At 52.8% G+C, this 13,268-nt stretch overlaps 2 protein-coding genes across 4 annotated transcripts; both read left to right on the top strand.

Annotated features, from left to right (window-relative positions):
- Positions 1 to 53: 53 nt before the first annotated feature.
- HDAC8 (histone deacetylase 8) lies at positions 54 to 9,244 on the top strand. Of its 3 annotated transcripts, none has more exons than XM_031594082.2 (11): positions 54 to 285; positions 486 to 538; positions 1,590 to 1,668; positions 2,582 to 2,723; positions 3,747 to 3,859; positions 4,929 to 5,006; positions 5,431 to 5,539; positions 6,249 to 6,421; positions 7,296 to 7,390; positions 7,809 to 7,914; positions 8,254 to 9,244. In XM_031594082.2, the coding sequence occupies exons 1-11, from the start codon at positions 69 to 71 to the stop codon at positions 8,274 to 8,276; spliced, it is 1,188 nt and encodes a 395-aa protein (XP_031449942.1). In that variant the 5' UTR covers positions 54 to 68; the 3' UTR covers positions 8,277 to 9,244. The 3 variants fall into 3 exon arrangements, with proteins under 3 accessions (XP_031449942.1, XP_031449944.1, XP_031449943.1); XM_031594084.2 differs by having other exon boundaries at positions 134 to 285; positions 2,582 to 2,682; XM_031594083.2 differs by having other exon boundaries at positions 134 to 285; positions 1,590 to 1,720.
- LOC116229551 (small ribosomal subunit protein eS4) lies at positions 9,244 to 12,874 on the top strand. The gene is made up of 7 exons (XM_031594086.2): positions 9,244 to 9,406; positions 9,616 to 9,693; positions 9,938 to 10,118; positions 10,329 to 10,426; positions 11,241 to 11,412; positions 11,931 to 12,088; positions 12,714 to 12,874. Exons 1-7 carry the CDS (start codon positions 9,404 to 9,406, stop codon positions 12,813 to 12,815), a joined length of 792 nt encoding a protein of 263 aa, XP_031449946.1. The 5' UTR covers positions 9,244 to 9,403; the 3' UTR covers positions 12,816 to 12,874.
- The last annotated feature ends 394 nt before the right edge of the window (positions 12,875 to 13,268 follow it).

Raw genomic sequence — 13,268 nt, 5'->3', positions numbered from 1 at the left:
CGCGTGTGCGCAGTGCGTCCCTCATTGGGCGGGACGAGGGCGGGGGGCCGCCATGTTAGTGGGCCTCGATGGGAGGACTGCATTTCCCGGCGTGCCTCGCGGGGGAGCAGCGCTTCCCAGCATGCCTCGCGCGCGGACTACAGCTCCCGGCGTGCCCCGCGGCGGTGAGGCCGGGCGGCCCGGCCCGGTGTGGCGGCCCTGATGGCGGCGGGGCCGCCCGTGGCCTACGTGTACAGCCCGGAGTACGCGGCCCTGTGCGATTCCCTGTGCAAAGTGCCCAAACGGGTGGGCTGCCGGGGGACGGGACTCGGAGGGAGGGGAGGGAAAGGAAGGGGGTCCCGCCGAGGGATGGCGGCGCGAGGGGGCTGTGTGTGAGGAGGGGTCCCGCCGTGTGAGGGGAGGCCTGGCGGTGTGAAGGGCTCCTTCCGGGCACCGCGGGCTGAGGGCCGCTCTCACGCTGATCCTCGTCTTTTATTTCTCCCCAGGCCAGCATGGTGCACTCGTTGATCGAGGCGTATTCCTTGCTCGACCACATGATGTAAGTGATTCCGTTTTCTGCCAGGAGAGCCTTTTCCTCTCTGCTGAGGTTTGGTGATGCTGAGCTGTCCTCTTGCTGCCCTCACTCACTGCGTGGCTGTAGGGCACCTCTAGGATCTAGGGATGGCTTCCTTGTTAAGTGGACCGGATGGTAACGATGGCAGGTGTAATTCACGGCTACCCTCCTGCCCTAACACAACGTGTACACTGCCTCCTGCTGTCTCCGTGCACGTCCTCTCATGGCTTCAAGCCGTGCTGGTGCTGCTTGGGTTCATCGGCAGCACTGAAGCTCAGGGAGATTGTGCTGTTGTGCTGTGCTGCTGCTTGGGAGTCTTCCTGTGAAGTGTAGGGGCTGTTCAGGAAAGGAGATGGAGCAGAAGGGTTAGAACCCATCTTTGGGCTCTTCAGATTCAGGATGTGGAGGGGGAGAAAAGACTTAAGGGGAAGTTCTTCACTTAGAGGGTGATGAGACACTGGAACAGGTTGCCCAAGGAGGCTGTGGATGCCCCATCCCTGCAGGCATCCAAGGCCAGGCTGGATGTGGCTCTGGGCAGCCTGGTCTGGTGGCTGGCGACCTGCACATAGCAGGGGGGTTGGAACTGGATGATCTGTGTGGTCCTTTTCAACTCAGGCCATTCTAGGATTCTATGACTTCTTTTTCACAGTATGAGGACAGAGATGTTCTCCAGACACAGCAGAGTTAGGAGCACATAGGTGTCACTGCTCAGCTCCTGCTCCAGCAGAATGGTGTCCTAGAAGCATTGTGCCTGCTAGGAATCAGACTGGGACAGCAAACAGGAAAAGGAGAAAAACCCTTGAATTGAGGGTGAAAGGTTAATTTCAGGCAGCACCTGCAACTGTTCCTTGTTGGAGTGAGCACAGCAGCCAGTGCTAATCTTGTAAGGCCTGCTCCTGCTTTCTACTCAAAGTGGCAGTTGGGTATGAGATAGGGATGATTTTTTTTGTTGTTTTCTAGCAGCAGTTGCCACACTTTCTGAGGAGGTCAGAGCTGGGCTTTGCAGTGCTGACCTGCTCCTTCTTCTCTCTGCTAGGATAATCAAGCCCAAGGTGGCTTCCATGGAGGAGATGGCAAGCTTCCACACAGATGCTTACCTGCAGCACCTGCAGAAGGTCAGTGAGGAGGGGGATGATGACCACCCAGAGTCTGTGGAGTATGGACTGGGTAAGGACACAAACTTTTTGCAATAGGGTAACCACTCAGTGCAGGATGCTCTTTGCTAGTGGGCTGCACAGATGCCTTGGTGTAGCTTTGAGGTGCTGCCAGACCCCTTCAACCAGCAGTTACCAGTCAGGTTGATGCTTTTTACATTGCCAGCAGCGGGTACTGTCAGCCCTATGCTGTTGTTCTGCCTATCATGGGAATGACAGCCTGAAACTGCCACCAGGAACCAAACCTGCACCATCTGCACAATGGTTTTGCTTATTGAACAGTAGGCTCTTGCCTGCTGAATTAGAAAAAGCTTGAATGATGCACTAGCCCTTTCCATTTCTGAAGCTGCTCTATCTGCACTTGGAGGAGCAGCTCTGGGCTCGTACCATGCTGGGGATCAGCTCTAGGGAGGCTGCTGTAGGAAATGGAGGAGATCAGGTCCTAGCCATGGACCTGTGGGATGCGTAGACATGCCTTTCTTGTGGATATCTCAGTTTTTAATGGGAAAATGCATCTTCTGCTGCGTCAGGGCTTTCCTGGTGGAACACCAAAGAACTGAGTGTGTGTTTTGCAAGCTTGCTATGGGGTAGTGGGTCAGGGTAGCTAAGCACGGAGATCAGAAATCAGCTCAAAACTCCTTCTGTGAATCTGAATGATCTGAACATGAGAAAACTTCTTTTTTCACCCTCACATTTACCACTCCCTATATCTGCCACACAAGTCAGATATGATACTTGTCATGAGGGTTTTGCACAGTGGTTTGTTTGTAATTTCGGTGTGTACAGAATGAAAAGCCAGAGCTGTGCTTAAGGAGCAGTAGCCCAAAGTGTGCTTTTCCCTTCAGCAATGCCTGATGCTGGCTGTCACCCACAGGTTACGACTGTCCAGCTACTGAAGGGATCTTTGACTACGCAGCAGCCGTGGGGGGAGCCACCATCACTGCAGCCCAGTGCCTGCTGGATGGCAAGTGCAAGGTAGCAATTAACTGGCCTGGAGGGTGGCATCACGCAAAGAAGTAAGGAAATAATCTCTTCCCTTGTGTTTTATCACCTGGTGTCTGACCCAGCTTCCCTCAGGGGGTGGAGATCCAGCAGTGTGGTGTGAGAGGGGTGAGGGAAGGACACCGGGCATAGGGCAGGTGCTGCAGTGTTGCTCTGGGGTGTGTCCCCACTTCTAGAGACAGCTTCTTATCCCTTATCTTATTTTGCAAAGCACGTTATGGTCCATAGAGAATGGTAAAGGATTGGTGTCCTTTCAAACCCAGATGAGTCTGGCAAAACGTTGCCCAAATTGTTCTGCGTGGCTTTCTTGGTTTGTTGTTAAGAAGACTGAAGTCGTGCAAGGCTGAACTCTGATTTTGTTCGTGCTCTGAGATGTGGTGTCAATAACCAGTCACTGTCAGGAGAGGAAGTATCAGCATTGTCCCTGAGTCTTGTGATTATTCCCTGGAGGCATTCAAGGCCAGGCTGGATGTGGCTCTGGGCAGCCTGGTCTGTGGCTGGCGACCCTTCGCATAGCAGGGGGTTGGAACTACATGATCGTTGTGGTTCTTTTCAACCCAGGACATTCTATGATTAAGGAGCACTAAAATAATTCCTGTGGCTTCCCTGTTTCCCACAGATGTGTATGTTTTATTAACTTGTGTCCACCATCTTCCAAAACGCCACACCAGCAGCTGCAGACAAGAGGCTCCCCAGAATATTGCTTAAGTCACACCTCTAACCCTAATTCAAAAAGAATTGTTCCTTTGGTGCCAGCAATAGGAAGCTACCTGTGCTGTGCATGAGGGGCAGCTGTTTCCATGCACGTACCTTATTTGTGCAGCGGTGAGATGGGCGGAGCTCCTACCTCAGCTGGGGCTGCTGCTGGCAAGCTCAGGATGGAGAAGTGAGCAGTTGTGTTCTTGGTGATCTGGGCTGCTCCTGACCCATCTCTTCTCCACCCCTGCGAGATGAAGGCTTGCAAGTGCAGGTGGCAAAGCTGAGAACAGTGGGGATTGTACTGCTGACATTTAACTTTGTGGCTGTTTTTCTCACAGAGATGAAGCTTCTGGCTTTTGTTACCTGAATGATGCTGTCCTGGGGATCCTGCGACTGCGCCAGAAATTTGACCGCATCCTTTATATTGATTTGGATTTGCATCATGGGGATGGTAAGGCCTGGCACAGGCTGCAAGCTGCATAGACTTGAGTAAGGCTTCACCTGGTGGAGCAGCAGTGGCTTTGCCCTTTTTCAGTGTGAATTCCCTCAGTCCAGTTCTGCCATGTCTTCCTTTGTGGGTGTTACTCTGCCCTCTCATGAGATTCTGGCCAGCAGTCTTGTACCTAAAACAACTCAGTGCTGTTCCTGCTGCAGTTAGCCTCTCTAGTGAGAACACTGGAACAGGTTGTCCAAGGAGGCTGTGGATGCCCCATCCCTGGAGGTGTTCAAGGCCAGGCTGGATGTGGTTCTGGTCAGCCTGGTCTGCTGGTTGGCGACCTGCACATAGCAGGGAGTTGAAACTGGACGATACATTCTAAGAACTTCCCCAGGTCCTTGTCCCCATTCTCAGTGACAGCGTTTAATTCTTTAATGTCACCGTTGCAAAGGGGAAGCAGTCAGTAACGAATGTTGCTTTTAAAAGAAGGCATGATGCTATGAAACAGAGCAGAGAGGGCCTTGCTGAGAGTGCTCCTTGCTTCAGGGACGTTATTTCAACACCACTTAACGTTTCTGTTCTCCTAACTTATGGTGTGTTTCATTTTGCTCCATTTCCCCCCTACGTTTGGTTTCTGTTAAGTTCCCCGTTACTTCTTTTTTCCCTTCCCACCCCTGCTATTTTAATACATCTTTAAGGAAAAAGAAGAGGCATGTGGAATTGCAGCAGCACTGGGAAAAGCAAGAGAGCCCAGTAGCTCTGATTCTAATCAGGGCCAAGCTCCAGGCAGAGCATCCGTGCTCGGCTCCCTCCCCAGCCTTGCAGACGAGCACTGACTCGAGGTATTGGGACCCCTTCAGTTCTGATTAGCATGAGACCTGTCAGATTCATTTCAGTTGTGACCACTGCTGCCTTTGAATTCGGATCTTCATTGGTGGAGGATGGCTTTAGTGAGCCACTTTTGTTTTTCTGTTTCATTCATTACATTCCTGCTCTGCTCACAGTATTTATTGGTCATCTTTTTAGATTCTGTCATTTACAAGAGTGGTGCATGGAAGCTTTTTACTTTTCCATCTTCTGATAGGTGTTGAAGATGCCTTTAGCTTCACCTCGAAGGTCATGACTGTTTCTCTGCACAAGTTTTCGCCAGGATTTTTCCCAGGCAAGTTGAACTTTCAAGGTTTGTGCTAATTTGATTCACAAATCAGTGGTGAGGTCACAGCACAGGGACATCTCATCAGCGTAGGTGTCTTGCTGCCTCTGTGTCTAAATATTCCTTCTCTTTTGACCCAGTAGAAGGAAAAAGGAGGAAACTGTTTATCTGATGTATCTCCTCCTTTCTTCTTGTGGCTCAGTTCTTGGCAGAGGCACTGCTGGCTGCCCTTGGGAGCTTAATTACAAGATGGGACAGAGGGCTAGAAGCAGGTCCATCAAAACCTTCCAGTGGTAGTGTTAAGTGGGCCTGGCATTCTCTATAGGCATACCAGGCACTGGCACACTGCTCTTGCTTGAGACGTGCCACATGTTTCTCTTAGTGCTGAGCCTCTTTTCCTCTTCTTTAACCACTGGCTGTTTCCATTTTCCAGGCACAGGGGATGTGACAGATGTTGGCCTGGGGAAAGGTCGCTATTACAGTGTGAATGTGCCTATTCAAGATGGCATTCAAGATGAGAAATATTACCAGATCTGTGAAACGTAAGCCCTCTTGCTCTGATACGGTTTACTTGGATGGAGTATTAGAGACTACATGGATTTTACTTGTTTTTAATCCCTCTTGGGATGGGGCAAGGGGCTGATGAAGGTCCTGGGGTGAGATCTGGGTAGTGCAAGCTCTTTCGTTTGACATCACAGTGGTTTATAACTGCATGTCAAATAAGGATTGGAGTTGCTTAGTTTCTCAACCAAGGCAGAAGCATTTATTCCAGGAACCATATCTCTTTTTTACTTTAGAGAAATAAAGACTCTGTTGTGAAAGAAATGTATTTTTCTTCATGATCAGCTGTATGTTTTGGGCTTTAGAGTACAGTGCTGGGAAAAGGATGGGAAAAGGTGGCCGAGAATCTCCTTGAGCAAAGTCCCAGTTGCCTTCTGCAATAGAATACTTGTAATAAAGAATGAAAAGGACCCTGGTCCTCTATGTACAGTGTGTGTCAGAGTGAGGGAAGATGTGTTTTTGCCCCAGGAGGATGGGAAAGGGCAGAGTGATAATGTGGAGCCACCTCTGTTCTTCCTGTCCTGTGTTTGTGAGAGGCAGCAGGAGCAGACCTTGCTCTGTGGCTGTCACAGGAAAGGAATGCCCCTGGGCCTGGCTTCCAGCCCTTCTGCTCAGGGCAGCCCATGTACACGTGTAGTTTGATGCTGCCACTGAGCTAAGCTTGTGGTAACTCACTGCTTCTCTCTGCAGTGTGCTGAAGGAGGTGTATGCTGCCTTCAACCCTGAGGCAGTGGTGCTACAACTGGGGGCTGACACCATTGCTGGAGACCCCATGTGCTCCTTCAACATGACGCCTGAGGGAGTGGGCAAGTGCCTGAAGTATGTCCTGCAGTGGCAGCTGGCAACTCTCATCCTGGGAGGAGGTGAGTGTGTGCACATTCTGATGGTCACAAGGAAGCAGCTTTATCCTCCAGGAGAGCAAGTCTTTGGCCTCAACAACTGGGTGGCCTCAGGCATTAAATACGTGGTACCAGCAGATGCCAGGCTGTGTTGCAATCCTGTCTCAGACATCTGGCAGTGAGTGGTCTCACGTGGGTTCGAACAGAGGCCATGTCTGTGGGTAGGCTGGGAAAGGCAAGAAGAGCCCCAAAACTTGCCTCATAAATGTGAGGGAAAACTTTATCATGATGGTGAAAATACCAAAGGAGCATCCCACCACCACAGCTTGGAGAGGCATTTGGAGTGGAAATCTGGGAGGGGCAGCTACTACTTGGCAAAAAACAAGGTAAAGTGAACAATGGAATATGTGATCTCCCTTCTTTTCCAAGCATTTTTTTCCTCATTATTTTAGTCTACTGGAGAAAAACACTTTCCAAGTCTGTCATAGGGTTTCTTTCAGCCAAGGTTCCCCTCTGTGAGGTCATGCACAGCCATGATAGACACTAGCACTTCCATGCTGCCCATGAGACCCCCTGTACTTGGGAAGTAGTCACCAGCTGACGTATCTGAAGCTGATGAGTACCTCTCAAACACAACAGTGCTCACTAACAAATGGCTGGGCATGTGTATTTTGCTATATGGAACCAAGGCTGGCATTAAAAAGCAGCAATTCCTTGTCTCTAATGCTTGCTCTTGCACTTCTATTCCTATTACTGAAGAAAACCTGTCCTTGTTGGCAATTCTGGGTCTACAGAGGTGTCTGGAGGAGCTTCTGCAGCTTGTTCTCTCCAGTAAAATCTCTTTCTTCCCTTTTCCCCAATCTCTCCCTTCCAAAATCACGATTCTTGCTGGAGACAGGAGGTTACAACCTTGCCAACACAGCCCGCTGCTGGACGTACTTGACTGGGGTCATCCTTGGCAGAACTCTGTCCTCTGAGATCCCTGATCATGAGGTAAAGTTTTCCATGCCCTCCCTTCTCCTTATGCAAGAACAGAGTCATCCCACCTCATCCAGCTCAGTGCTGTTTGTTTAGACCCTCCTGTAACAATAATGCGCTTCCCTAACAGCACAGTGGCTGCTTGTTCCCAAAAAATGAGGCTGTCTGCATCTCTTTTGAAAGGTTCTAAGAAACCAATGAGCTGCAGCCTCAGATAATTACAGAGGATGGAGTCACCTGCTTGCTCAGAGAGCTCCTTAAGATATGTCAGGGAGAAAGAGCATCTGAAAATCTGCTGAGTCAGATGGAGCATATCCATGGTGCTTGTGTATGGCCATGCTCTGTCTTGTTGGGGATGCTGGATGAGACAGCAGAGGGATTGTAGAGTCTCATTAGCCTGGTTTGGTTGCTTACTCCTCTCCTCTTGCTGTAGTTCTTCACAGAGTATGGTCCTGACTACGTGCTGGAGATCACACCCAGTTGCAGACCAGACCGCAATGAGCCACAGAGAATTCAAGAAATTCTCAACTTGATCAAAGGTGAGCAGTCAGGTAAAGCTGACACTCCTGCTTTGGGCTTGTTTTGGCTTTTTAGGGAGGACTTCTGGCTCACTGGAGTCTTTCTTGCTAGCTGGAAGGATGAACCCCATTTCTTTGTTTGCTCATCATACTCGTCTCCCACTTCTCTTGGGATTCTCAGTGTCAGGAGCACATTTAGTTTGAAGCTGTGGTCCCTGTTAGCAAAGGATGCTGTTGCCTTTCCTCTAGCTGAGCAGAGGAGGAATCTGTTAAATAGCTCTGAGTGCTCTGGGATGTCCCAGGCTGAGCCGTGCCATCAGGCTGAGGTTGAGCTCAACCCTTTTTCCTCTTCTATTGCAGGCAATCTGAAGCACGTGGTTTAGTGGAGAAGGCAAGGCTCAGGTTCCTGTAACAGCATTAACCTGTTGAAGAGACGTTTCCAGAGCAGCTGATGATATTTGTGGCTGCAGGAGGAATGTGAAGAGGTTACTGTTGGTTCGTTGGTGAATCTGTTTCTCTTTAAAAAAGCAAAGTCTGCTGTGTGCCATGGATCTCCATGGGTGGGAGAGCGAGCCCTCCAGCCACAGGTTTCCCATGCCAGCAGAGCCTCTCTTGCTCATTTCTCTTCCCTTTTTTAACATGGTTAAAGTTTATTCTCACAACTGGTTTTAAATGTTTTTTAAGAGAGAGGCCACTGCAAGCTGTGTTTTAAACTGATGGGCATTTTTTTTTCCACATAAAATATTTGAAATACTCCAGCCCTTTTCCTTTCGCCCTCTATCTGCCCTGCCTTGCCTGCACCCAGCGTTGGTAACCATCCCTTCAGGAGAAGAGCCAAACTGTGGGGCTCAGTGGGGTTTAGGTAAGGAGCAGGAGTGTGGTTGCCAGCCAGCAGGGTTTGTCCCTTCTTGGGTGTCCCCATATGTGGGCTCCCCTTCCAGCCACTTTACCAATGTCACCCACTGCAGCACTGGCACCAGCTGACCCTTCTTGCCCCCTACCCTATGCAGGGAGGAGATGGGAGGTGTACCTAGCATGGGGGGGAACGTGGGCTGGCCCCATTTTGGATAGGGTGCATGTGGGGAGATCCCAGCTTGGGGCACAGGGAGGAGATAGGGATGTTCAACTATTTAATGAAGGGACCCCAAGGTGGGTGAGGAACCATTGGGGGTGGGGAAGGAAACAGTGAAAGGGTCCCAGTCTGGATGAATGGGTCACGGGGGAGTCCCAGCCTGATTAGGGGGTGACTTGAGATGGTCCTAGCCTGAAAGGGGAACACATGGAGGACATGGGGCTATGGGGGAAGGAGGGGCCGAGGCTGGCCGGGACCCCCTGTAGGCAGCGCTGAGCGCGGCCCGTCGTGGAGGTACGAGGTGGCGTCGCTCACGGCGCCCTCAGGACCTCCGCGCCGCCAGGGGGCGCACTGCAGGGAGGCGGTGCCGCCGCGGCCCATCCCGCCCATATCAGCCTCGCACCGGAAGCGGCCTCCCTTTCCCGCAGGAGCGCAGCCATGGTGAGTGCGCGGCGCCGCCGCTCCCCTCCGCCATCCACCGCCATCCGCCGCCCCCTGTGGGCTGACGCCGCCCCCGTCGCGGCTCCGGGCACGAGGGAACCCGCCTAGGGGCTGTGGGGGGGACGGGAAGCCGGGGGTGGCCGGGGAGCCGGCGATGGGGGCGGCGGGCCTAGCGGCGGCCCCGCACCCTAACGCGTCCCGTCCCGCAGGCCCGCGGCCCGAAGAAGCACCTGAAGCGCGTGGCGGCGCCGAAGCACTGGATGCTGGACAAGCTGACGGGAGTCTTCGTGAGTGCGGGCCGGGGGCGGTCGGGGCTGTGCGGGGCTGGGAGCTCGGCTGCGCTCCTCCTGGGTGGGTTTGTAAACTCTCAGCGCTTCTTAAGGCGGATCTGCCGTCCCGCGGGTGGGGGAGCGCCTTCCGCAGCTTATAAGTGCCAGCTGAGGGTTTGGACACAACGCACCCGTCCCCAGGTGCTGCTGCAGGCCCCGCGTTGCTTTGTGTGCCCATCCCAACGCTCCTCTCCTCCTGCAGGCGCCCCGTCCCTCCACGGGCCCTCACAAGCTGAGGGAATGCCTCCCGCTGATCATCTTCCTGCGGAACAGGCTGAAGTACGCCCTGACCGGAGATGAGGTGAAGAAGATTTGTATGCAGAGGTTCATCAAGATCGACGGCAAAGTTCGCACCGACATCACCTACCCTGCGGGCTTCATGGGTGAGGTCCGGGGGGAGTGAGGACGGGTATGTCGTGCTGCTGGGGGGCAGCGTTGTGAGGCTGTGGGGGGGAAGATGCCCTGGTGATGATGAGGGAGAGAGCGTTGTTCAGCAGCCTTTATGTCCCGTTTAAAGACGAGCTCTGTGCCGAGTTAGGGTTGGATAGCATAGTCATTAACTGCTGCTGTTTTATTTCTCTCTGTGAAATCAGATGTCATCAGCATCGAGAAGACAGGCGAACACTTCCGCTTGGTGTACGACACCAAGGGCCGCTTTGCTGTTCACCGCATCACAGCTGAAGAGGCCAAGGTGAGGAGCTGCAGCTTGGTGCCGTGTGGGCCTAGCCAGGTGTTCTCAGGGCAGTGTTTGTTGTTGGCATGTTGTTTGGCATGTCCTGAACTGGTGGTTCTGAATGCAGAATCTGTACCACCCTTGAGAGGACCGGTTGGGGCCTTCTGGGTTGGGGCATGGAGCCTTTGTGGGGGAAGACGTGTTGGTGATGTGAGGGCGGCTCCCAGATGTACCTGCAGATACATGGTCAGCTGCTGGCTGCTCTCACTCATGGTGTGGTTGGCTCACCTTTACAGGGAGCTTTGCTTGTGGTTGAGCGGTCAGGAGATTGCAGACTCAGGGCCACCACAAGCAGGGCTGCTGCTCAGATCCCAGTCATGCCCAGCCAGAGGTGTAATGTGCAGTACTGAGAGGCTGTGGGCAGCACTTTTGGGCCCTTCCCAGAAGAGAGTTGCTCACAAAACGGAGTGTCAAGGAGGGACTCTTGTGCACCCTGCCTTAACCCACGCACCTCTGCTGTGTGGTGATGCTGAGGGGAGAGCTGCTTGCTGGCTGTGCATTCAGGGCCCTTCCATCCCCAGCACTGCACTCACTTCTGACTGCTGTTTTGTGTTGAGCCATGAGTCCCAAGCTGGCTGGAAGTTGGAGTGTGCTGAGGGGGGGCTGCAGGGCTCTGGTGGACCTGGGGGATGGAAGCCTCTGCTGCATGGCCATGGGCTTCAGGCAGAGGGAGAGAAACGCTGCAGTGTGGGTACTTCAGTAGGAAAATGTAGGTGGTGTTTGTGCAGAGCCTGGGGAGCTTTGTCTGAGCAGGGCTGTGCTTTGCTTGCAGTACAAGCTGTGCAAGGTGAGGAAGATCTTCGTGGGCACCAAAGGAATCCCTCACCTGGTCACCCACGATGCCCGCACCATCCGCTATCCGGATCCCCTCATCAAGGTGAACGATACGATCCAGATTGACCTGGAGACAGGCAAGATCACAGACTTCATCAAGTTTGACACAGGTAGGTCGAACATTCCCTGCAAGATGCTGCTTTCTTGGGAGGCTGGGGAGCAGTGCAGAAGCTGAGGACAACTGTCAGGCACCTTTGATGTAAATATAGAAGCAGCACCTCGTGCAGGGAGTGATGTTTCCCTGTGCACCTGGAGCACCAATTCTTCCTGTGTCTGGGCAGTGGGAGGCATTTGGGTGCGGGGATGCTGAAGAGCTCCCAGAGCAAGCAGGTACTGGGTAGAAGCTGCTGGAGAGGTTGCTTGAGGCCAGATGGGGCTGTGAGAGAAAAGCCCAGGGCAGCAAGAGGAAGATTTCCTGCTCTCTGCTTTAGGAGCAGGCTGTGGGAGAAGCTTTCAGCTGCCACTGAGTGGTATGGCAAGAATGTGATAGGGGAATGTGTTGTATGGATGTTGGGACCAGAGAGCTGTGTTGTGTGGTTACTGTCTGGATGCTCCACTGCTCAACCTCTCCCCAGGCTCTTGAGGAGCACCACAAACTCTTGTCACAGCCCTCTCTCCTTCATCCTAGGGAACCTGTGCATGGTGACTGGCGGTGCCAACTTGGGCCGGATTGGGGTGATCACCAACCGGGAGAGACACCCTGGCTCCTTTGATGTGGTTCATGTGAAGGATGCCAATGGCAACAGCTTTGCCACCAGGCTCTCCAACATCTTCGTTATTGGCAAGGTAAGCCTGCGTGGGCTGAAGGCAAATGTGTCCTCCTCTCCTCTTGAAGCCATGAGTTGTGGGTGTCTTCTGTGGGCAGCTTCTGCTTGCCTGTATGCTCCCTGAGTGAAGCTGACTGCTCTGAATTCATAGCCACCTTCCCAGAAGGGTTGGAGATGTTTGGATGATGTTTTTTTCCTAAATCGTAGAGTCATAGAATGGCCTGGATTGAAAAGAACCACAATGCTCATGTAGTTCCAACCCCCTGCTATGTGCAGGGTCACCAACCAGCAGACCAGGCTGCCCAGAGCCACATCCAGCCTGGCCTTGAATGCCTCCAGGGATGGGGCATCCACAGCCTCCTTGGGCAGTTTGGAGCCTCAACTATTGCCATCTCTGGATTCTTAAGTCTAGATTGGAAAAGGTTCAGATGGCTTTGGCTGAATGCCTTCTCCAAGGACACGAACAATAGGAGGCCTATGCACCACAGCTTCTTCAGGGCCTGCTGCTGAGTGAGGGACACCAAACTGCTTGTTGTCCTGCTCAGGCAAGGGCCGGCCCTTGCTGCTTTTCCTCATTGAAAGGGGAGGACTTCATATCACTCTGAGTTCCAGAGTGTGATGTGGTTTTTCCTTCCTCACTTCAGGGCAACAAGCCATGGATCTCCCTGCCCCGTGGAAAAGGCATCCGCCTGACCATTGCTGAAGAGAGAGATAAGAGACTGGCAGCCAAACAGAGCAGCGGGTAAACTGCAGCTTGGGCCAGCTGTGGTCCTGAAAGTATGCCCAATTAAATTTTATTACCAAATTGGTGGCTGACAGCGTGGTCCAGACATGAGGTATGGGAACAGAGCACACTGTGCCAGGATGGGGGTGGCAGTGCTGGCTGTTGGCACTGCTGGGGTGGGGGACCAGAAGGAGAACCTGAGCCCCACTGTGTCATCTCCGGGCTCTGTCACGTCTGTGTTTCTTTGTCAGGCATAACTGAGCTCATGGCTTATTACCAGCCTAACTCCTCCCTCCTGCAGAATATTATAAACTTTCTGTTTTAAGGCTAAGGTTAGGCTGCCTACCTTAGCTCTGGTGCTTGTTCTGTTCTTTTTCCCATGCAGCCAGCCTCTCCTCCCCACTTTACCTGCATCCCTGCAGTGGGATGGAGCAGTGGGAAGTCACTGTCATAGGGCTGCTGTGTTTGTTTTCAT

The sequence above is a fragment of the Phasianus colchicus genome, chromosome 14 (genome assembly GCF_987193195.1).
Source record: "Phasianus colchicus chromosome 14, bPhaCol1.hap1.1, whole genome shotgun sequence".
In the NCBI taxonomy this organism is placed as follows: Eukaryota; Metazoa; Chordata; class Aves; order Galliformes; family Phasianidae; genus Phasianus; species Phasianus colchicus.
This window is presented reverse-complemented; position numbering and strand designations above follow the sequence as displayed.